Here is a 24,663-nt window from a genome sequence, read left to right as displayed (position 1 = left end):
ATTCTCGTGTTTGTGTCATCATTCCATTTGCGTATCACATCATCTTTTAATGGCATTTGTCTCAGACAGTACACCTGTTTACCGTACACAGTCTGTTCACTAACCATTCAAGCAAAATTGTAAGAAACACATTGTCAATGTATTATAAGCGAGTATAATAATAAATAGTGTTTAGGGGATTAGAGTAATCCTTTCAAAATATGGTGAAACTATGTCACCCATAAGTTTTTGAGTGGAAAAACATCATTTTTATATATCTCCCTATGTTCAGGTAAATCAACCATCAAATTTCCGATCCTGTAGTCTCACACTGAGGTATGTAATAAAACAGACTATTCTCAGACGATTCTGTTTCAACGCTTGTTTCTCGCACAGTGGGAAGGAAACTTGGATCGTCTGAAACTTAATATTGTGTCAATGATATTCTATTCACCCCTACCGATGCACTGCAGTCAGTACATAATGCAAGGACAGTCCTCTGCTTATTTAATCATTTCCACATTTTCGGGGCATTTTCAATCCATTTTATAGCGCACATTTTTTCATTTCATTAGTGCAAATTAAAATTCGTATTCATGTATCATGACCGTCGTGAGAACAGAAACATAAGACATTTATTCTTAAGAAAAGTATCTCTGCAGACTGTATAGACCAGTGGTTCTCAAACCCTGGGGGGGGCCGCGAGATGGTGCCAGGGGGGCCCCAGTTTTATGACATTTTACAAAATACATTCATTAATCATTAATTCTGTGTAATTAAACCTAAAAAAATAAGGCTACTAATCAACAGCACTACTTTGTATAACTTAATATGTTTTGTTTAATTCAAATGTTAAATTTTAGAATAGTTTTTGTCATAAATTTTCTTTGTGGGGGGCATGAAGGAATGCACCGTACACAAGGGGGGCCGCACGTGGAAAAAGTTTGAGAACCACTGGTATAGACAGGTACTGTAAATGTTCCATGATCATGATTTTGAAGAACATGTAGTTAGTAGTACAGTACAGTAGTTGCAAGAAAAAGACAGAAAAACATTTAGATTAGGACCTTTCAAATAAAGAGACAGGGATAACAGATGACTGCCAGGTTGTGTAGTCAGGCTGTCCCCTTTAAAGGCGGGGTGCACGATCTCTGAAAGCCAATGTTGACATTTGAAATCACCTAAACACCCCTAACCCAATAGAATCTGGACCTTCTTTTGATAGACCCGCCCCACACATACGCAACCCAGGCAATGATGTCGGTTTGTAGACACACTCCTTACTGATGATTGGCTACAAGTGTGTTTTGTTAGTCGGCCTGACTCCCTTTTCCAAAGCGTTTTTCAAAAACATCAACATGAAGAGTGTACGCAGGTTGTTCATCCGGCATAGGCACATATTACAAATGTGCCCTTTAAATAAATAAAAAAATTACAGTGACTTTAGACCAGGTCAATTGCATTTTCAGTTGCCTAAACATAGCAACATGCCAAAAATGTGCTTGAACACACCTCAGTTTCATTTACCAGCACGCCCATGAGCCAACAGATGGGTGCAAATGCATTCTTTAAAGCAAAATGGTCTGCGTCTGGCTGAAACTAACAAAAAACAGTTGTGTCGTGCCTGGCATCCCATTGCGCCATGTGTAAAATGGGGCTCAGAGGTTAGCTAGGTCTTTAACCAGCTGTAAGGTAATGTGGCAATCCATTGCCCTTTTTTTTTGCATGATGAACATGAACCTTTAGACCGGGACTGCCCAAAGCATAAAGAATTGCACTATTGGTTAATCCTATTTAGCAGTGAATTCCTTTGGTTTGCATTTCCTTAATGAAAACAATGTTGTAAATTCATATTGTTGATGTGACTCCCCTTGGCTTCACTGCCATGATATCCCTTCCAGACGGTATCACTAACATGCGGTTTGTGTTACATACTTTGTGGGGAAAATGGGTTTGGGGGTAGTCCTAAAAGCCCAGTGCTGCTGTGCAGAGACGTAAAAACCAGCCCAAATTTAACTACTCTGTTACCACAATCACTACACTGAGTGCACATTGGTTAACGGCTTAATAGGTTGGAGAGATGTCCAAGAGCAATGAAGCACTTGTTAAAAAAGGATAAAGCTAAAACTGATTGTAAAGGGCACATTTTTGCCATCGTGTATTTTCTATCTAGAGGATCTGGATCCATGTGGTTCAACTATGTTGGGAAGTCATGTGACACAATGTGCCTCTGCTTCAGAAATTTAATAAGCCAAAAGAATATCAGATGGCATTTGTGGTTAGAGGGGCAAAGTGTGTGTGAGAGCAAGAAATACAAATGCATTATAAATGGTTGTCAAGGTGTTTGTTAAGATTTTCACTCTTACATTTTCACCACAGTAAAATAAAGTAACTGTTTAAAGTCCCTATAAAGTCAGATATTAAATAGAAAATTTAAATTGTATCTTTACAACCTAAATGGAAGCTCATGGTTGTGTTAGGGGCGGAGCTATGCTCGGTGGCTCAAGTGCATCATCGAGGCCCGCTCGAGGGAACGATCTAAATCTGCAAATAAATAATACATAGTTTACAGTCTTTGTGGCTTGTTTCGGTAATACATTTCTAACATTTATAATGTGTTTAGAAACAATTTTCAAGATAGACTTTACAGAGATGTTAAGCCAGCACAGAGAGAAACAACTCTTTATACATTTGATAAAAGTGAATAGTGGTGCCTTAAAAGGATGTCTTGACAAATCCATTTCATAGTCATGTTCAAAGAGCAGAAGAGATTGAGGACTGTATATGTTTTCATGTTTTAGACTCCAATACCTGAACAGAAATAAAACATTTAAATCATCCACATGCTATCTGTGTAGTTCAAAGGCTTTTAAGTGTCATTCAACATGGAAGACAAAATAAGATTGCAGTCTTTTATCATAATAAAGATCTTCATCCAACTTTTAGCTTGTGATCCCTTAACCAGTTTCAATGTCTCACAACTCTAGAAGAACCAGCAATCTATCAAATGTTAAGGTTGTTATGTTGTCCTTCTTTTCAATAATAAAATTTTAAGTCACTCCAGTAACTACGTAGTAAATTTAAAAGCACATCTTTAACATTTAAAAATGTACTTCTGCTAAACAACTAAAATTGTACAGTAGATAAATCTTCACACTCAGCTCCCAAAAATGAAGAACAGTGATCTACTGTCAGCACACACATATTTTGGTCCAGACTCACACGTTTTCTTTGAAAAGGTGGTCCATGTGTAAACCATGTGCTTATGGTTACGAGTGTTAAGACGTACATGTGGAATATGTGCAACAAATTTGATTCCCTCACAGAATGCAATTCATCATTCGCTTTGAACGTTTATAGGCTGTTTTAAATACATCAAATACCCTTGAAAACACGCTCAACAAACTGGTGGGTTGTTTAAACCTGGTTGAACATTGTCTAGGTTAATTGAAACCAACTGTTGTGTACATATTTTACTCAGTCATGGGTTGAAACAACCCAGCATTTATTTTTTTCTGTGTGTATCAAAGGAAAGGAAAGTAGGCTGTTAATAATAAAAATCATGTGTGTTCCAATGGCTGAACATTTTTGTGTTGTCACATTTATATAGCTACTCAAATTAATAGCTGTATAACATGAGTTCTTCAACCATCATCCCAATAAATGTAATTATGATTTAAATCCAATTACAAATTTCACATACAGTTCCTTATGTGCCCCCACAGACCTATCAGTAAAGCTTGTATCCCCTTATAATTCATTTTTATTTATTTTATTTATTGAAAAACAAATTTCCTGAACGTGTGAACAAAAGTTGTATTCAATACTTTTAGGTGGTCTACATCCACTTTTGTGTTGACAAGATCAACGTGAATCATAACAGCATAAAAGTGAGTAAATAATGACAGAATATAATTTAATTTTGTATATCTCACACAACATAAATCACAACTTTAAAAGAGAATTAATGTCCCAAATGTAACTTAAAAGTATTAATAAGTATCGGTTATTCGTCAATAAAACGATAAAGGATCTATCAAAGAAATCTAGTAGGTTTAAGTTAGAAGAAAGGGAGAGGAGTCTAAACCCAAGAGGAGGAAGAGAAGGAGGTCTTTATTACAGCTCACGAAAGATTCGTCCTCACATGCTTTCACTCTTCAATTGCCCAGCAAGTCACATATTTTAACACGCTGATACAGATACCAATACGTTCGAAGCCAGGAGATCTTTAGAAGGGCTTACGGGATCTTTATTGGGATCAAAACGGAAAACAAAAAAAGGTTTCCAATGAATCTACATGAGGACTTTATTTTTTTCTACGTGCTCAGGTCAGCCAGATGAACACACACATAACAGCCCACAAAGCCAAGGTAAAAGTCTTATTCTCATCTACATTGCTTTACGTTATTTATTTTTGGAAGGCCTGTTAATTCAATTTCTGTTTTATAATTCTCTGTCAACCAACCATGGAGCAGGAGCATTGCTAGGACTAGTTTAAATTTAGTTTTAGGGAGAATATGAGTTTAGGGGAAACATCATATAAATGAAATCAAAATTGGTTGTTTAAAATTTGTTTGGAGCTGTCACTGTGCATGTGAGTCGTGGTGTAGTTTAGTTTTGTAGTGAGTATACTGTGATTTTTCCCTCTCATATACTCACTCGTGCCAACAGCGATACCACCACACTCATAAATGCATACAGTGCATCTACATGTAATTGAAAGCATATAAAGACTGCTTATGCGTTATCATTATGTGAGTTTGATATGATGAACTGCTTAAGTGTTAATCAACATAATAACTATGTGCCAATATTTTCTCAAAAGTATTTAATAATCTGTTTACAATCTTAAGTTCACATGTATCAAAGGAGAAAAATCCTCCACTTTTTAATAGCTTATAACAGTATCTGACAACTATTGATACAGTAGCTAACACATTACCATACAGTAAATAAATGGTGGAAATGTTTTGAAATGAATGCACATTTAAAATGACAATGGACTTTGAGGTCCTACACATTAAAAACTTAGTAGAAGAGAAGTTTAACACAGAAGCACAGGCAAACATGATACACCACTGCATGTGAGTGTTTCAGCCTATACTAGAATGTCTCCAAGAGTTGTGCGGGACAACAAACAATCTGACAGCAAACAACGCAGTCAGCGCCACACAGCCCTCTAAGAGACTAGCAAATATAAAGAATAATACATATAATACAATAATTTCTTTTTTCAGAATATAAAGAAAGGTAACTTTTTGAAACTTTTTTAAAACTCTGTTAGATGAAAACTAGAACAGAAGTAAAAAAAAATTACCTGCAAATTACATAATGCAGTAGTCCATTGATGTTGGGCTGACACCAAAATTCAACGTCGAGTTGATGTCAAAACCCACCGTCAAGCTGACATCATAAACCAACATCAGAATGATGTCATAAATTGACGTCAACACCTAATGTCAAATCGACATCAAAACCCAACGTCACATTGACGCCAAAACCCAACGTCGGACTGACGTCCAAATCCAACGTCGGACTGACGTTCAAACCCACGTCGGACTGACCTCCCAACGTCGGACTGACGTCCAAACCCAACGTCAGACTGACGTCCAAACCCAACGTCGGACTGACGTCCAAACCCACGTCGGACTGACGCCCAAACCCAACGTCAAACCGACGTCCAAACCCAACGTCAAACCGACGTCAAAAACCCACGTCAAAACCCAACGTCAAACCGACGTCAAAACCCAAAGTCGGACTGACGTCAAAACCCAACGTCAGTCTGACGTCATATGCTAACATCGGAATGACGTCTAAACATAACACGGCCTGAGGTCATAAACCAACATCGGACTGATATAGTAAACCCAAATCGGACTGACGTCAAAACCCACTGTCGGGTTGACATTAAAACCCAACGTTGGTCTAACGCCAAAACCCGAGGTTGGATTTTGTTGTCAACATCATGTTGATTTAAGAAACTAAAGTCTTTCTGACGTCAAAAACCCAATGTCAATCTGACTTCAAAACCCAATGTCAGACTGGCATCAAATTCAACTCGCATTGACAACACAAGTCAACATTTGTTTGACATCCAAACTCAGCCTTGTGTAGACGTCAAAACCCAGCATCGGAAACGTCAGAAACCAACGGTACATAAGCATAAACGGTAGGGATGGGAATCGCTTGGACCCTCATGAATCGATTCAGAATCGATTCTTAGGGTCCCGATTCAATTCAGAATCGATTCTTTACGTACTAATTTGCATATCTGTGACGTCATTACGTCGCATTTGCTTTCAAAGCCAGGTTAATGTTTGCGCTTTTGCTAGTCTCTGAACTGTCATATACTGTACTTTAATGCAACTAGGGATAAATAATGTCATTCTTATATACATACATGTCCTGTTTCTGTTGTAAGACATTAAAACCAGTAAAAATATTAATTTAACGTGACATATTAATTCTATATGTTAACCGGCATTAACTTCCACGAACGTTAAGCGTCTAATCATCATCATTATACACAGTGATTGGCAGTATTACTGTATTTATATAATGCAGCGCACCCAGCGACTGAATAACAAACTATGTGCATATTTTTACAGAAGTATATTCATGTTATATCTAAACAGTCTGCGGATGGTTTAGGGCAGGGGTTTCCAATACGTCGATCGCAAAGGCAATGCCGGTAGATCGCACAACTGCTGCTCCACGCGCAAAATTGTCATTATGGTCTTTTGGAGTAATTGTGAAACATGCAGGTCTTTTTGAGTTGCTGCGCCTTTCTTCTCAAATGTGTTTTGCCATGCCACTGCAGCTCAGTCGTCTTTAACTTCCAAAATTCACATGGATGCGCATTCTTGCCTCACGCAGTTCCTGATTCACACGCACGGTGTGTGTGAGCGAGCAAACGAGAGGGAGAGAGAGGCAGCGTAGCGCTGATTTGTATGCTTCTGATACTGTTTGTTTCACTAAACCGCATCTCCGCTATTTTAAGGAGTACTCGACATGTACTCAAGGATTTTTTTTAAAACTCCTCAAAAAGAATAGAGTAATGGTGACAGCCCTAAATTCAATGTAAAGATATATGCAGTATAGTCCTACAAGCATTTAAAGTGTTCTTTCTCTTCTGCTCTTGTAAGCTCCGCTATGCGCTCTTGCAGGGCGCGCTCTCTTAAGTTGTCCGTGTGCATCACCGCTCCCCCAGTTGAGTTCCGCCTTTTGGTTCTGATAACGTGACTATAGCCGTTTCTCAATATGCGTTCTTGTCTGTACTTGTGTTCTTGTGGACTTGTGAAACGTCATCAGTCGCGGCCCAAGTACTGTTCCAATTCAAAGTTTGCATCAAGCCCAAGTTCACATAAAATCCCCGGATGTGTTCTTGATCCGCCCATTTTATCGAGGATGCATCAGAGGAGACTTGTGTGGACTTATGAGAGCGAAGTTTCCCAGAATGCATTTCGCGTCAGGAGTTCGTTCTTCCGAGTCTGAACTTGCAAGTTCGAACTACGAAGGACACAAGTCCGAGTTCGGCGTACTTGGTTTTGAGAAACGGCCGTTATTTCGTAAACTAACATTTAAGAATCGATTCTTGACATTTGTGAATCGATTCAGAATCGTCCCACGTCCGAATCGCGATTCATCTAAGAATCGATTTTTTTGCCCACCCCTAATAAACGGTGTTGATGTTAAAACCCAGGTTCATAAAATTATTTATTGGGCAAGGTTAGACATGTTAATTTAAGAACTTTTTTACATTTTGATTGGAAATAATAAAAAAATACTAGTAAGGCAAGGATTTCTTTTTGCAGTGTCCAACAACGGTAGAATAAACATTTCATACAGTATAAGGGTTAGATGAGAGAAATAACGGTCTTAAAAACAACTTCATGACTATTGCTCAGCTTGACGATAATGTTACAAGGACATTGATTTGATCTTTTGCGTAACCTTAGAATGTTTTTACGTTAAATATTCCTGTTGAACTTTTTCCATATGATTTATTGCTTGATTTATGGCCATCAGGCTTTTTGAAGTGAGTATGCCAAACCATTAAACAACGGGGGGCACATTACCATGGTATGTATAAGAACTTTGTGGTCAGAAAAATGTCATTACTTTAGTTGGGTGTACTTCTAAACAACTGTTGAGTAAAAAAGTGCTGCCAGTTTTTCTAGGTACAGTTAAGCTTATTGGTCATTATTATGTTTGCTATGTGAAATTTATGCCTAGTTTTGTTTTTCTTCACATTGGCTGTTTTTAATGCAGTGTGGCTACTTTATGAACAGATACAGTATAGGAAACGTGTAATTTATTTATTTATCCCAGTGTTATCACTACTATCACCACATTGTTTATTGGCTAAATAACTCAGGACTACCCACAGCATGGCATGGAACTCACAGCTGTTTTATTACGGCTACATTATTGCTTGGTGAAAATGTGTTTTGTAACTGCTGGCTTAAATCTTTTAGGGGCAGTTTCCCCAAAAAGGTTTAGATTAATCCAGGACTGGGTTTCATATATGTGGACATTTAAGTAGTTTTTACAAACATACTGTTCAGGTCTCTAAGCCAGACAAAATATTTAGGATCCATCCCTGGACGCCAGATCCCGCCAGAAAATATAAATTACTCAGTGGAGCTGTTAATAGGGTTTAACAGTCTACTGTCACTCAGTCAAGAGATTGATCGATTACGCCAGAGAAGAGCACAAACCTAGCATGAGACAAAGTTATATGATATTAAATAGTAACAGAGCTTTATTGAACATTCTGCACGTGAGGATCAAAGGTAGGATCCATCAATACCTTACAAAAACAATACTAGGTTGCATTTTGGGACAAAACAATGTCACCTATAAGATATGTCAATGCAATTTGTTTTTAAATAAAGGCAGCTCAAATATGCGTTATATTCTGTGTTAGGATAAACAATGTCTGGGAGACATTTGCATATTTTGTTGTTTGATAAGACAATGGATATTTAAATGCCTTCCATCCGCTGAAGGACCTGTTGATAAAGTTAAAACATGTTAGATGCGAATTACACAAACACTTAATTTTACAGTAGTAGTTTTTAATCATGTAACATGCCAAAAATGACTCCTCATATGGCATCAACTTGATGTTTGATAAATGACAAGGCACCTACCTTTTCATACGAGTCCTTGAAGCTGGTGATCTCAAAGTGCTTATGGCAAGAAAAGTGCTTCCTCTGAAACACAAAGATATGCGTGTTATTTACAGTAATAGTTTGCAATGTTAAAAACAACTACTTTGACTCACCATGCCATTACACAACAATGCACTATTACGACATATCCAAGATACCAACTATGTTTTACAAAAAAATTACGGTACAGAAATTGCATTCACAGCACAAATTATCAGTGCATTGCAGTTTAATACTTAACATTCAAACAATACAAATTGTAATGATTTCCATACAAATGCCAATTTAAACCATCAATATCAATAAAACCAGTTAAAAATTCCCACGTAGTAGGGTTTATCCCAGTCGTCTTTATTATTGGATTAATAGAATAACCAAAACATTACCTGTAGAGTACCATTAAAACTCATGCTTTATTCAGCAGGGTTTATCTATTTAGCATTTAACTAAAGATGACGGATTTACTCTAAATTTACCAAATCTATCATCCCTTAAACCACCTCTATATGTTTTTTATGTGTACACTTACGCATTTTCGCATGTACTTCCGGAGACTCTGGAAAATATTTCCGATGGAGTCAATAGGCGTTTTGATGTCCGCGTGGTTCTTCACAGCTGTCGGCAGAACCCTGTCCAAATAAAAGCGCAGGATCTCGTCCAGGATGTGACATCTGTAAGGACCCTTTGAATCACAAATACACACTCTTTACATTAACTTATATATGATTGCTTCTACTGTTAGTCATTTAATAATGATGAAGTAAATAGATAAAGTGCATGACTTACATTAATGTTATGTTTCACGGTGCCGTCTATCAAAGCCTCGTGATCGTCATTAGACTCCTGGTTAGAACCAATATTAAACAAAACCATTAGAGACCTTATGAAAGCAACTAATTTGCATGGCACAAACTTGTTCATGGTGTATACAGGTATGTGAGATGAAGATGAGGCCAAAATATACTTACATAAAATTTCAGTATTTCTTTATAAGATGAACGGAGCTCCTTCAGCCTGGCAGGAAAGCCTTCCGCAAATGTGCAGCATTCAGACTTGCAGTTGGTTTTCCTGCACTGAGCAGTCAAAGAAAGCAGAAGCACGAGCACAGCAGAAAGGATGACTCCAGAGAAATTCATTCTTCTTTTTTCTTCTTCTTTGAGATTAACCCTTTTCTTGATATTGAGTTGAGCCCCTGGGGAGTTGTACAGATGACACCCTGGGGTGTCGTTATTTTATACCCCATTTTAAGAAACCCCTATCGTCCTTCCTGTAGTGAATGGGGGTTGACTCTTACGGTCAATCTTATTTTTCAGCCTGTGTCATCATCACCTTGTTCGTTATGGTTCTGCTGTTTTTGGAATGCAGAAGTGGTTTAGGAAATTTTTATCGATGACAAATGAAAACTGAAACACTAGCTAAATATATAAAAGGGTAAATGAGATAACAAGAAAGACATGGGAAACAATCACACAGAGACCAGCATGAGCTGCCGAGCTGGTTTTAGCTGGTCTCCAGCTTGGTTTTAGCTGGTTTTGCTGGTGTAGCAAGCTGTTCTAGCTGTGTTTTGGTCACTTTTTAAGCTGGTCTAGCTGGACTTAGCTGGTCAGGCTGGAAGACCAGCTGGCCCACCACCAGCATGACCAGCTTTGTCAGGCTGGGAGGACCAGTGTTAACCACCTTAAACCAGCTAAAACCAGCTTATGCTGATCTTAGCTGGATTTTTCAGTAGGGCTACAAAAGACTAAAACATGCCAGACAGAACAAAACTTAAGAAACTCAGACAGGGGAACACGGAACCAGGTCGTAACAGTGACTTTTGAATGATAAATTGGCATTTAACCATGTATTCACATTTATAAATATGAATTAAAATAATATATGAAAAAAATCATAATAAAGTTTTTTAAAATTAAAATATAAAACATATATAAAATGAACAAATTGCAGTTACTTCTTGTCACCGCAGTTAAAATTTAACTAAATCCAGTTAACTAAATCCTATGCAAACTGGTTTTATAGCAGTGTTTGCCCTCCAGAGAAGTGTGGGTTTTGTGTTTCTATACCCTTATAAATGCATTTTAATTACTTTATTTTTGTATTATACGGATAATAATGCATACTGTATATCCTTGTTTTATTGTAGATGAAAGTTGGCAAAAAATTTATGATCTATTTTATTAACATAAATCAATGGCAGTTTCAGATAGAATTTGGGTTACACTGTCAAACATAAAAATGGCCAAAAATGCTACCTAGGTGCAAATGTGTACCTTTATAAAGGGTACAGAGATTTTGGAATATTTTTTTTTGGAGTGAATCATATGCATTGTCTGATTGCAGGTAAGGCATCAGTGGGTCGTCCTTATCCTGTGCTTTTATTTGGTCTATGCTGGTGTGCCAGGCCCATGTAAGCACTCTGTCACCCAGGGCCATCTCCTGAATTTAAGACGTCTGGTAAGATTTTGCATCGTTTTTATCATAACCCCCAAAGCAGAATACATATACTAGTGAAATAAACATTACAATTGTATTATAATACTACCTGCTAGAGGGGAAGAAGCTACTGTACATGTGTGCTGTCAAATGACTTTCATCCAAAATGTTTTTCTTTGCAGATTAAAAACCAGCTGCAAAATGGTTGTTCAATCACATACGCTTTCACTGAACGTCAGAACCTGGTATGTTTTCAGCTCTTGATATGCATTACTGAGCTTTATGTAACAGCAGATTTCAATAATTCTTTCTTGTTTTATATATTTCAATTGTAATGAACTGTACATGAAGTCCAGGACATCTCAGTGACATTCTGGTATCACAGATCTTTAAACCATAAAAAAACATGCGTAAAATCATATCTAATGCGTTTTGTGCTTGTTCATTGTCATATTTTTGTCTGTTCTAGAGTGTTGTGTGTTATGTCAAAGCAGCCTTCCCACACATACTTGAGCTACTCAACACCCAGTTCAGATATGCCAAAGATTCGGACAATTATCGTTACACGAATTCACTGAAAAACGTGATCTACAACATATATTCCCAGGGATGCATCCCTTTAATCAATGAAGAGCTTGAGGTAACAAAGTCAGTCTTTGCTTTCTGTGTGCTACTGTACATATGGGATTTTCCAAACTAACCTACAAACATTCACAGAACAGCCCAGTGAAAACTCACATGACCTTGGCCAAGGCAGCTTTGGAGAAAGCAGAGGAGGTGATTCGCATGTACGTGGATCTGATGACAAAGAGTGACAAGCCTGTAGACTGGAACTGTGAGGATGAGGAGTACACAGATGATTACCCAGAATCCTCTACTGAACCATTCAGCCAATCATCAGGTGACTGTAAAATCACAAACTTTAGGTCCTTTTCACATTTTGGATTTGTCTTCTTTGGTTCCTCTTACAACCTTTTAATCAAAAGTCATTTCATTTTTGTCATTTATATTCTTTGGTCCCTTTCTCCACTATAAAAAGCTTTGATGCAATATAAAGGTTCTGTAGATGATAAAGGTTCTTTATGTAGCCATAAAGGTCGATAAAAACCCTTTTAGGTACGGTTATTTTAAGGATGTTTATCTTTTAAGTGACAAAAAACTGAGTTGGACATAAGTAATGGGGCATAGGGATAATGTATAGCCAGTTTGATCAGGGTTGTATCAGACTGTCAGGGATTATTTCATGATAACAACCAGCTGCCTGTACATTATCCCGCTTATTATTACAGTACATGTCTATTTACCTCATCAGTAACGTAAAGGAACATTAAATATTGATTTGAAATATTTTATTTGCTCATTTTCCTGTAAGGAAAACCCTATCTCACGGTCTTGTTATAGACGTTTTCAGCAGGAACAACATAAACTGGGGTGGTGATGGTGAAGTGGATAAGATACACACCTTTGGTGTGAGAGACCCGGGTTCGAATCCTCTGTAACTCACCTTTGTGTCCCTGAGCAAGACACTTAACCCCTAGTTGCTCCAGAGGCATTCAACCTCTGACAAATAGCAATTGTAAGTCGCTTTGGATAAAAGCATCAGCTAAATGAATAAAAAAATAAAAAAATAAATAAACAAGCGGCTTTCGTGGTCAAAACAAGCAAAAATATATGCCAATGGGGTGAGAAAATTTTACTTGAATTAAGTGTTTAAAAAAAAAGAAATCTTATTTCACAATTTTTTTTCTCAACCTATTGGCAGATAATTTTGCTTGTTTTAAGGACAATTTCACTTAAATTGTATATTATTTGTCTTAAAACCAGACTTATTTACTTAGGTTGTTTTGCTCATCAAGAAAAAACATCTTAATTTAAGAATTTTTAGATATTTCTACTGAAAACAAGACAATAATACTAAGAAAGTCATTTTTTGCAGCGAACGGACCCGTAGTATAAATAACAACAAAGTACTTTAAACGTAGTTCATTTATATAACAAGCAAAATAAACAACACATAGATTACATAGGAAACCAAATATTTGTTATTTTCGACAAGGTATTTGTTCTAGAGTTCAGTTTAGCAACTATTCAGACCATTAAAAAAACTGAAACCGGAAGTAAAGTTCGGACCAGACGTGTATTGCGTCACCGCATGTGCGTCCGATGAAACCGTCTATTGTCACGAAAATTTTGTCTTTTTTGACAAATGTCTTTTTTGTGTCACCCAGCATGAATTTCTATAAACAGTTTTTTTGTCTGTGGCACGACTTTCTTTATCGTGTCATTTTAAAAATGTTCTCATTGTTTTCACCTATTTTTAAATCATTGTCGCTTGGGGTTGGGGTCTGATTCGGGGTGTGCGTTAGGATGTAATTTCATGCATTGGTTTCTACATGTTTTTCTTCCGCTTTTAAAAACTTTTCTCGCATGGAGTTGGGGTTAGAGTTGGGGTCAGAGTTAGGATGTCGCAGAAAGTGATTCTAACCCCAAACTCAAGCGACAATGGTAAAAAATAAAAAAGATCGATGAGAAAACCAAATATAAAATGACATGATAAGGAAAGTTGTGCCACAGACACAAAAAGACATTCGTTTTCCAGTGACACGAAAAACAGCGGAAAATCATGTGAAGAAAGCATGCACATTTCCGTGAGGTTGGGTTGGGAAAACGCATTCATTTTCGGTTGATGATGTTTAAATGTCATGAACACACTATTTGGTTTAATAATTTGTAAATATAATGTCTTATATGTTATTAAAAAACATATTTACATTGAAATATTGTGTAATATTAAACTGTAACTGCAGCATCCGGGTTACCGTGTGTGATTAGTTTTGAGCGATTGTTATCTGGGAATAACCAACCTGCAAATGTCGCGACTGGCCAATCAGAATCAAGCATTCCAACGAGCCATGTAATAAATAGCAATAGACTATTTCCCCCTAAGCTAATCTTCCCCTATTTTATCAGAACATATATGAATTTGATCTGTTATTCCTCCAGGTGTCTCACAATGTCCATGCACTTGCCCAGCATCAAGTAGTGGATCAACAAAGACATCACTGCCCACAAACCAGTGGAATATTTACCTAAAATCTACTCCATTTCCACCAAAAAGACTGTCCTTTTCACCTGTGGACAACTTGGAGAGTAATGATGGGAGATCTGAACAACCGAAGTCTGAAACTAAACAGCAAGGACCAAAATCAAAGCCAGCTCAATGGATATCTACTACAATGACACCAATAAAAGGAGATTTAAACGACTTCCCCATTGGTAGCTCTTCAGTTTTAATGGATAAAAGCTCAGATTCAGAGATGGAGTATACGCCGTCCTCGGGTGTTTCCCCTTCTTTAATAACTATAAAGGAATTACCTGATTTCCTTCCTGGTACAACTGATTTTATAATTCAATCAACCGCGCCTGACCCATATCAACAAGACACAGGAGACAGCATTCAGAGAAGTACTGCCATTTTACTTGCCAAGAGGTCTTTAGATTCCATAAGCCAAGAAGGATCATCTAATTCCCATAACAAATTGCTTCAGACCTGGCTTTCTACAACATCTGACCCAACAGATGTTTTAAAGACCGTGGAGACAGGAATCCTTCCTGTTGCAAAAGATAAACCCTTTCAAATGCTTCGAATGAGCAAACACATGGTACCAGTAACAAGCACAGGACTGCCTTCTTTGATAACAGACGTGCATTTGTCCGAACATTTGAACACCCTGGTTGAACAACTTGGTCAAACACACAGTCCTCATGAAAATGTTCAAATACACACCCATAAACCAATAAAGGAGAATAAAAAAATCATAAAACCCATCCGTGAGACAAGACTCAGTAAAGGTAAGTCTCTTATAAAAATATGCAATTATTATTGGCTATTTGCATGGCGCACATTATTTCAAAGCCCAGTTTTGCTTTTTACAGACAGCAGATCCCAGGAGATCCACACTACTAAAGATGATCAAGATAGAGGAAGACAGATGAACTCTGCCATGACAAGAAGCAGCGGTTCATTCATCTCATTCAGCTGTGTACTCATAATTACATTGGTGTGTGGTGGACTTCTGCTTTGAACTGTTCTGTTTAACAGACAATTGAAAGTAAATGTCCCAAGAGAGCTCTTTGAAATAAATCAAAACAAGGTCCCACATGTTGTCATTCATACAGCTCAGACAGAAAAGGACTAGAAACATAAAACCAGAAGCAAAACTATTTATTCAAGACATACATTGACATGCATAGTTTCAGGAGAAACCTTTCATTGCTCAAAATATATCTACAATCAGGATTTGGTAAGCAGGACTTGTCATATATGTTAATATAGGCTATGAACTAACTGTATTTTTAAGCATCCCTGCACAAACCCTTATCTTATTCTTGTTCTCTTTGCACAGCTAAAATGAATGTTGAAAAAATGAATAATAGACAGACAAGAGTAAAAGTTTCTTTTTTTGTGCTACAAAATACAATAAAAAATAAGACAAAATGTTGAAGGCTCTCTCATTTGTAAATTGCTTTTAATAAAAGCATCTGGCAAATGAATAAATATAAAATATTTTGCTTGGCAAATATGAATTAATTAAGTCTTTATTATAAATAGTCCCAAAAAACCTGAGTCTTTTCAAACAATCTGAATTGTAAAATGAACCAAAGTCTGTGCTAAACAAGAATACATAAACAATATGTTTGCCATTATAAACTACACATTTACAATAAAAATGATCTAATATTTGTTTGTTTGTTTGCTTGTTTCAATGTTGTTCTCGGGTTGCTTAGGGTCACTTATTGCTCCTCCATCCTAACATATGACTATAATAAAAATAATATTAGTAGACCAGAAGCATGTGAAGCGGTTGTACCTTACAAAACCTTTTGGCATCAAGACTGACATTTCAAAGATGTGTCATGTGTTTGTACTGGGAAAGGAAATGGAAAAGGAATGACACACTGAAGTTATCAAGTTATTTTTATGAGACCAAATGTTCGGCCAACCCTGAACACTTTTCACATTCATTGTTCATGTTGTTAAAGAAAACATGGTAACTCTTTAAGACAAAGTTTATGTTAACATTAGTAAATGCATTAGCTCACATGAACTAACAATGACCAATAGCTTTTCAGCGTTGATTAATCTTTGTAAATGTTAGTGTTAGTGCCAGTACAATTGTTTTTCTTAGTCCATTGTGCATTATAATGTTAACAGTGATAACTTTTGATAAAAAATGCATTAAAAGTAGGATCAATTAATGTTTTAGAAGTATTGTGCATTGTTAGTTTGTGTTAGCTAATGGATTATAATGCACAATACAACCTTACTGTAAAGTTTCACTGAAAATATTCATTGATAAATGATTTGAAATGATGAAATGTTACTGATGACAGCAAAACGGTTTACAACATTTCCATCAGTATACATTAAGTGTTCAGTTGTTCACATTGCATACAGTTTATGTCCTACTTTATTAGAAAGTATTTGCTTATTAGCATTGCATTGCTGGAATTAATGACTGCAATTATGCTTAAAACAAATTAGCTTTCGTGCAAAAAGAACTGTAATGTACAGGCCACACCAATTCAAAAAGGATGTTTGTTGTTTTGTCTGACTGTGACAGAGAATGTGATCTCGCATCTGTTTGTTGAGATTTCTGAGAACGCTGTTTAACCAGACCACCACATTTCACACGCCAAAAAAGTGATTCCTGAAAACCATAATTGACTTCACAAGCCTGTGAAAAAATACTTGAATATTTGATTATAATGACAAAATTTTTTTGAATAATAAAAAGGTTACAATTGATTAAAACCCAACTTTCTTGCACTGTCATGTCCTCTGCTCCACAAAGCAGAGAAACATCAAAGGTAAAAATCAATTATAAGTTGGATGTGAGCGCTACAAAAATAATTTTCTGTTGCTGTGCCACTAAATAAGACTCACCCGTGTGAAAATTAACTTCGGGGTCTGTTATGAAATAAACTGCATTTCAACTTCTAAATCAAACCACATGCTAGCAGTGTGTGTATAAATCAAGCATGACAATAAATAGCTTGTGAAAAGCTTTTACGGCACGAAGTATGAAGACAATCGCTTGAAGTTAGTCAATGAATGTTCACCACACGTGGATTTATTACATTCCATTACAATTATTTCATTCAAAAAGTTAAAAGAAAAGCATTGTTATAATGAAACCCTATGTGAACTACTGTACAAAGAAAAATTCTTATTTTATTACAGTTAACTGATCATTATCAATGGAAGTGGACAAAGCTGCTTAAAATGGATGCATATTTTGGAGGATGCATACTTAAGAGGATTCATACAACAAAGTGTGCATCCTTTGTATTCACAACCTGTGTGAATCAGTTACTTTTAAATGTGTAGTTTTAACAGTAGTTAGTGTACGAATTGTGCATCCTTTCTAGTGTGAAACCCTATGAAGTGTGCATCATTTGTATTCACAATCTGTGTGAATCAGTTACTTTTAAAACAGTGTAGTTTTAAATAACCTCATAGTTTGTTTGTGCGTGCATCCTTTATAGTGTGCACCGAAGTGTGCATCCTTTGTAGTGAGCACCCTACGAAGTGTGCATCCTTTGTATTCACAATCTGTGTAAATCAGTTACTTTTAAAACAGTGTAGTTTTAACAGTAGTTAGTGTGCATCCTTTATAGTGTGCACCGAAGTGTGCATCTTTTGTAGTTTTACTGTTAAAACAGTATAGTTTTAACAGTGTAGTTTTAACAGTAGTTAGTGTGCAGCCTTTCTAGTGTGCACCCTACGAAGTGTGCATCCTTTGAATTGTGCACCCTACAAAGTGTGCATCCTTTGTATTCACAATCTGTGTGAATCAGTTACTTATAAACAGTGTAGTTTTAACAGTAGTTAGTGTGCATCCTTTATAGTGTCCACCGAAGTGTGCATTCTTTGTAGTGTGCACCCTACGAAGTGTGCACCCTTTGTATTCACAACCTGTGTGAATCAGTTACTTTTAAAAGTGTAGTTTTAACAGTAGTTAGTGTGCATCCTTTATAGTTTGCACCGAAGTGTGCATCTTTTGTAGTTTTACTATTAAAACAGTATAGTTTCAACAGTGTAGTTTTAACAGTAATTAGTGTGCATACTTTCTAGTGTGCACCCTATGAAGTGTGCACCCTATGAAGTGTGCATCCTTTGAATTGTGCACCCTACAAAGTGTGCATCCTTTGTATTCACAATCTGTGTGAATCAGTTATTTTTAAAACAGTGTAGTAGTTAATGTACGAAGTGTGCATCCTTTCTAGTGTGCACCCTACGAAGTGTGCATCCTTTCTAGTTTGCACCCCACAAAGTGTGCATCCTTTCTAGTTTGCACTCCACAAAGTGTGCATCCTTTCTAGTTTGCACCCTATGAAGTTTGCATCCTTTCTAGTGTGCACTCTACAAAGTGTGCATCCTTTGTAGTGTGCGCCCTACGAAGTGTGCATCCTTTCTAGGGTGCGCCCTACAAAGTGTGCATCCTTTATATTCACAACCTGTGTGAATCAGTTACCTTTAAAAGTGTAGTTTTAACAGTAGTTAGTGTACGAAGTGTGCATCCTTTGTAGTGTGCACCCTGCGAAGTGTGCATAATTTGTATTCACAATCTGTGTGAATCAGTTACTTTTAAAACAGTGTAGTTTTAACATAAGTTAGTGTGCATCCTTTCTAGTGTGCACCCTATGAAGTGTGCATCCTTTGAATTGTGCACCCTACAAAGTGTGCATCCTTTGTATTCACAATCAGTGTGAATCAGTTATTTTTAAAACAGTGTAGTTTTAAAAGTAGTTAGTGTGCATCCTTTATAGTGTGTACCCTACGAAGTGTGCATCCTTTCAAGTCTGCACCCTATGAAGTGTAGTTTTAACAGTGTAGTTTTAACAGTAGTTAGTGTGCATCATTTGTAGTGTGCATCCTACGAAGTGTGCATCCTTTGTATTCACAATCTGTGTGAATCAGTAATTTTTAAAACAGTGTAGTTTTAACAGTAGTTAGTGTGCATCCTTTATAGTGTGCACCGAAGTGTGCATCTTTTGTAGTTTTACTGTTAAAACAGTATAGTTAAAACAGAATAGTTAAAACAGTATAGTTAAAACAGTATAGTTTTAACAGTGTAGTTTTAAAAGTAGTTAGTGTGCATCCTTTATAGTGTGTACCCTACGAAGTGTGCATCCTTTCGAGTCTGCACCCTATGAAGTGTAGTTTTAACAGTGTAGTTTTAACAGTAGTTAGTGTGCATCATTTGTAGTGTGCATCCTACAAAGTGTGCATCCTTTGTATTCACAATCTGTGTGAATCAGTAATTTTTAAAACAGTGTAGTTTTAACAGTAGTTAGTGTGCATCCGTTATAGTGTGCACCGAAGTGTGCATATTTTGTAGTTTTACTGTTAAAACAGTATAGTTTTAACAGTGTAGTTTTAACAGTAGTTAGTGTGCATCCTTTCTAGTGTGCACCCTATGAAGTGTGCATCCTTTGAATTGTGCACCCTACAAAGTGTGCATCCTTCGTATTCACAATCTGTGTGAATCAGTTATTTTTAAAACAGTGTAGTAGTTAGTGTACGAACTGTTCATCCTTTCTAGTTTGCACCCTACGAAGTTTGCATCCTTTTTAGTTTGCGCCCTACGAAGTGTGCATCCTTTTTAGTGTGCACCCTACGAAGTGTGCATCCTTTTTAGTGTGCGCCCTACGAAGTGTGCATACTTTCTAGTGTGCACCCTACGAAGTGTGCATCCTTTGTAGTGTGCGCCCTATGAAGTGTGCATCCTTTCAAGGGTGCGCCCTAAAATGTGTGCATACTTTCTAGTGTGCACCCTACGAAGTGTGCATCCTTTGTAGTGTGCGCCCTATGAAGTGTGCATCCTTTCAAGGGTGCGCCCTAAAATGTGTGCATCCTTTCTAGTTTGCACCCTATGAAGTTTGCATCCTTTCTAGTGTGCACTCTACAAAGTGTGCATCCTTTATATTCACAACCTGTGTGAATCAGTTACCTTTAAAAGTGTAGTTTTAACAGTAGTTAGTGTACGAAGTGTGCATCCTTTGTAGTGTGCACCCTGCGAAGTGTGCATAATTTGTATTCACAATCTGTGTGAATCAGTTACTTTTAAAACAGTGTAGTTTTAACATAAGTTAGTGTGCATCCTTTCTAGTGTGCACCCTATGAAGTGTGCATCCTTTGAATTGTGCACCCTACAAAGTGTGCATCCTTTGTATTCACAATCAGTGTGAATCAGTTATTTTTAAAACAGTGTAGTTTTAAAAGTAGTTAGTGTGCATCCTTTATAGTGTGTACCCTACGAAGTGTGCATATTTTGTAGTTTTACTGTTAAAACAGTATAGTTTTAACAGTGTAGTTTTAACAGTAGTTAGTGTGCATCCTTTCTAGTGTGCACCCTATGAAGTGTGCATCCTTTGCATTGTGCACCCTACAAAGTGTGCATCCTTCGTATTCACAATCTGTGTGAATCAGTTATTTTTAAAACAGTGTAGTAGTTAGTGTACGAACTGTTCATCCTTTCTAGTTTGCACCCTACGAAGTTTGCATCCTTTTTAGTTTGCGCCCTACGAAGTGTGCATCCTTTTTAGTGTGCACCCTACGAAGTGTGCATCCTTTTTAGTGTGCGCCCTACGAAGTGTGCATACTTTCTAGTGTGCACCCTACGAGGTGTGCATCCTTTGTAGTGTGCGCCCTATGAAGTGTGCATCCTTTCAAGGGTGCGCCCTAAAATGTGTGCATACTTTCTAGTGTGCACCCTACGAAGTGTGCATCCTTTGTAGTGTGCGCCCTATGAAGTGTGCATCCTTTCAAGGGTGCGCCCTAAAATGTGTGCATCCTTTCTAGTTTGCACCCTATGAAGTTTGCATCCTTTCTAGTGTGCACTCTACAAAGTGTGCATCCTTTGTAGTGTGCGCCCTACGAAGTGTGCATCCTTTCTAGGGTGCGCCCTACAAAGTGTGCATCCTTTATATTCACAACCTGTGTGTGCACCCTGCGAAGTGTGCATAATTTGTATTCACAATCTGTGTGAATCAGTTACTTTTAAAACAGTGTAGTTTTAACATAAGTTAGTGTGCATCCTTTCTAGTGTGCACCCTATGAAGTGTGCATCCTTTGAATTGTGCACCCTACAAAGTGTGCATCCTTTGTATTCACAATCAGTGTGAATCAGTTATTTTTAAAACAGTGTAGTTTTAAAAGTAGTTAGTGTGCATACTTTCTAGTGTGCACCCTACGAAGTATGCATCATTTGTATTCACAATCTGTGTGAATCAGTTATTTTTAAAACAGTGTAGTAGATAGTGTACGAAGTGTGCATCCTTTCTAGTGTGCAAGCTACGAAGTGTGCATCATTTGTATTCACAATCTGTGTGAATCAGTTATTTTTAAAACAGTGTAGTAGTTAGTGTACGAAGTGTGCATCCTTTCTAGTGTGCACCCTACGAAGTGTGCATCATTTGTATTCACAATCTGTGTGAATCAGTTATTTTTAAAACAGTGTAGTAGTTAGTGTACGAAGTGTGCATCCTTTCTAGTGTGCACCCTACGAAGTGTGCATCATTTGTATTCACAATCTGTGTGAATCAGTTATTTTTAAAACAGTGTAGTAGTTAGTGTACGAAGTGTGCATCCTTTCTAGTGTGCGCCCTACGAAGTGTGCATACTTTCTAGTGTGCACCCTATGAAGTGTGCATCCTTTGAATTGGGCACCCTACAAAGTGTGCATCCTTCGTATTCACAATCTGTGTGAATCAGTTATTTTTAAAACAGTGTAGTAGTTAGTGTACGAACTGTTCATCCTTTCTAGTTTGCAACCTACAAAGTTTGCAGCCTTTTCAGTGTGCGCCCTACGAAGTGTGCATCCTTTCTAGTGTGCGCCCTACGAAGTGTGCATCCTTTTTAGTGTGCGCCCTACGAAGTGTGCATCATTTGTATTCACAATCTGTGTGAATCAGTAATTTTTAAAACAGTGTAGTTTTAACAGTAGTTAGTGTGCATCCGTTATAGTGTGCACCGAAGTGTGCATATTTTGTAGTTTTACTGTTAAAACAGTATAGTTTTAACAGTGTAGTTTTAACAGTAGTTAGTGTGCATCCTTTCTAGTGTGCACCCTATGAAGTGTGCATCCTTTGAATTGTGCACCCTACAAAGTGTGCATCCTTCGTATTCACAATCTGTGTGAATCAGTTATTTTTAAAACAGTGTAGTAGTTAGTGTACTTAATCCTTTCTAGTTTGCACCCTACGAAGTTTGCATCCTTTTTAGTGTGCGCCCTACGAAGTGTGCATCCTTTTTAGTGTGCACCCTACAAAGTGTGCATACTTTCTAGTGTGCACCCTACGAAGTGTGCATCCTTTTTAGTGTGTACGAAGTGTGCATACTTTCTAGTGTGCACCCTACGAAGTGTGCATCCTTTTTAGTGTGCGTCCTTTCTAGTGTGCGCCCTACGATGTGTGCATCCTTTCTAGGGTGCGCCCTAAAAAGTGTGCATACTTTTTAGTGTGTGCCCTACAAAGTGTGCATTCTTTCTAGTGTGCGCCCTACGAAGTGTGCATCCTTTCTAGGGTGCACCCTAAAATGTGTTCATCCTTTCTAGTGTGCACCCTACTTTGTATTCACAACCTGTGTGAATCAGTTACTTTTAAAAGTGTAGTTTTAACAGTAGTTAGTGTACGAAGTGTGCATCCTTTCTAGTGTGCACCCTACGAAGTATGCATCATTTGTATTCACAATCTGTGTGATTCAGTTACTTTTAAAACATTGTAGTTTTAACATAAGTTAGTGTGCATCCTTTCTAGTGTTTACCCTACGAAGTGTGCATCCTTTTTAGTGTGCGCCCTACGAAGTGTGCATCCTTTCTAGGGTGCACCCTAAAAATGTGCATACTTTCTAGTGTTGACCCTACGAAGTGTGCATCCTTTCTATTGTGTACCCTACGAAGTGTGCATCCTTTCGAGTGTGCACCCTATGAAGTGAAGTTTTAACAGTGTAGTTTTAACAGTAGTTAGTGTGCATCATTTGTAGTAAGTTTGCATCCTTTCTAGTGTGCGCCCTACGAAGTGTGCATCCTTTCTAGTGTGCGCCCTATCTAGTATGCGCCCTACAAAGTGTGAATCCTTTTTAGTGTGCGCCCTACGAAGTTTGCATCCTTTTTAGTGTGCGCCCTACGAAGTGTGAATCCTTTTTAGTGTGCGTCCTACGAAGTGTGCATCCTTTTTAGTGTGCGTCCTACAAAGTGTGCATCATTTCTAGTGTGCGCCCTACGAAGTTTGCATCCTTTTTAGTGTGTGCCCTACAAAGTTTGCATCCTGTTTAGTGTGCGCATCCTTTGTATTCACAAATTGTGTGAATCAGTTACTTTTAAACTACACTCACCACACTACAAAGGATACACAGTAGAAAGGATGCACACTAACTACTGTCAAAACTATGCATCCTTTCTAGTGTGCACCCTACGAAGTATGCATCATTTGTATTCACAATCTGTGTGAATCAGTTATTTTTAAAACAGTGTAGTTTTAACAGTAGTTAGTGTGCATCCTTTCTAGTGTTTACCCTACGAAGTGTGCATCCTTTCGAGTCTGCACCCTATGAAGTGTAGTTTTAACAGTGTAGTTTTAACAGTAGTTAGTGTGCATCATTTGTAGTGTGCATCCTACGAAGTGTGCATCCTTTGTATTCACAATCTGTGTGAATCAGTAATTTTTAAAACAGTGTAGTTTTAACAGTAGTTAGTGTGCATCCGTTATAGTGTGCACCGAAGTGTGCATATTTTGTAGTTTTACTGTTAAAACAGTATAGTTTTAACAGTGTAGTTTTAACAGTAGTTAGTGTGCATCCTTTCTAGTGTGCACCCTATGAAGTGTGCATCCTTTGAATTGTGCACCCTACAAAGTGTGCATCCTTCGTATTCACAATCTGTGTGAATCAGTTATTTTTAAAACAGTGTAGTAGTTAGTGTACTTAATCCTTTCTAGTTTGCACCCTACGAAGTTTGCATCCTTTTTAGTGTGCGCCCTACGAAGTGTGCATCCTTTTTAGTGTGCACCC

The 24,663-nt window shown here is 37.5% G+C and overlaps 2 protein-coding genes across 2 annotated transcripts; one reads left to right on the top strand and one right to left on the bottom strand.

Annotated features, from left to right (window-relative positions):
* The first annotated feature begins 4,132 nt into the window (after positions 1–4,132).
* On the top strand, positions 4,133–16,196 carry csf1a (colony stimulating factor 1a (macrophage)). The gene is made up of 7 exons (XM_065241380.1): positions 4,133–4,349; positions 11,496–11,609; positions 11,771–11,833; positions 12,058–12,228; positions 12,306–12,489; positions 14,592–15,440; positions 15,525–16,196. Exons 1-7 carry the CDS (start codon positions 4,317–4,319, stop codon positions 15,671–15,673), a joined length of 1,563 nt encoding a protein of 520 aa, XP_065097452.1. The 5' UTR covers positions 4,133–4,316; the 3' UTR covers positions 15,674–16,196.
* LOC135719422 (interleukin-10-like) lies at positions 8,221–11,309 on the bottom strand. Its single transcript, XM_065242110.2, has 5 exons — positions 10,124–11,309; positions 9,942–9,998; positions 9,685–9,837; positions 9,135–9,197; positions 8,221–8,993 (listed from the first exon to the last, which is right to left on the bottom strand). Exons 1-5 carry the CDS (start codon positions 10,289–10,291, stop codon positions 8,967–8,969), a joined length of 468 nt encoding a protein of 155 aa, XP_065098182.1. The 5' UTR covers positions 10,292–11,309; the 3' UTR covers positions 8,221–8,966.
* Positions 16,197–24,663: the final 8,467 nt, after the last annotated feature.

This window comes from Paramisgurnus dabryanus, chromosome 14, assembly GCF_030506205.2.
Source record: "Paramisgurnus dabryanus chromosome 14, PD_genome_1.1, whole genome shotgun sequence".
In the NCBI taxonomy this organism is placed as follows: domain Eukaryota; kingdom Metazoa; phylum Chordata; class Actinopteri; order Cypriniformes; family Cobitidae; genus Paramisgurnus; species Paramisgurnus dabryanus.
The sequence above is the reverse complement of the archived record's forward strand: the minus strand, read 5'-3'. Positions and strand labels throughout refer to the sequence as shown.

Bases quoted from the DNA above. Each gene is read 5' to 3' on its own strand.
- csf1a (XM_065241380.1), top strand. From the start codon at position 4,317: ATGAACACACACATAACAGCCCACAAAGCCAAG. The intron at 12,490-14,591 runs GTGACTGTAAAA...TTATTCCTCCAG, and splicing joins ACCATTCAGCCAATCATCAG to GTGTCTCACAATGTCCATGC. The intron at 15,441-15,524 runs GTAAGTCTCTTA...TGCTTTTTACAG, and splicing joins TGAGACAAGACTCAGTAAAG to ACAGCAGATCCCAGGAGATC.
- LOC135719422 (XM_065242110.2), bottom strand. From the start codon at position 10,291: ATGAATTTCTCTGGAGTCATCCTTTCTGCTGTGCTCGTGCTTCTGCTT. The intron at 9,999-10,123 runs GTAAGTATATTT...GGTTCTAACCAG, and splicing joins AAGAAATACTGAAATTTTAT to GAGTCTAATGACGATCACGA. The intron at 9,838-9,941 runs GTAAGTCATGCA...TGTGATTCAAAG, and splicing joins CCGTGAAACATAACATTAAT to GGTCCTTACAGATGTCACAT.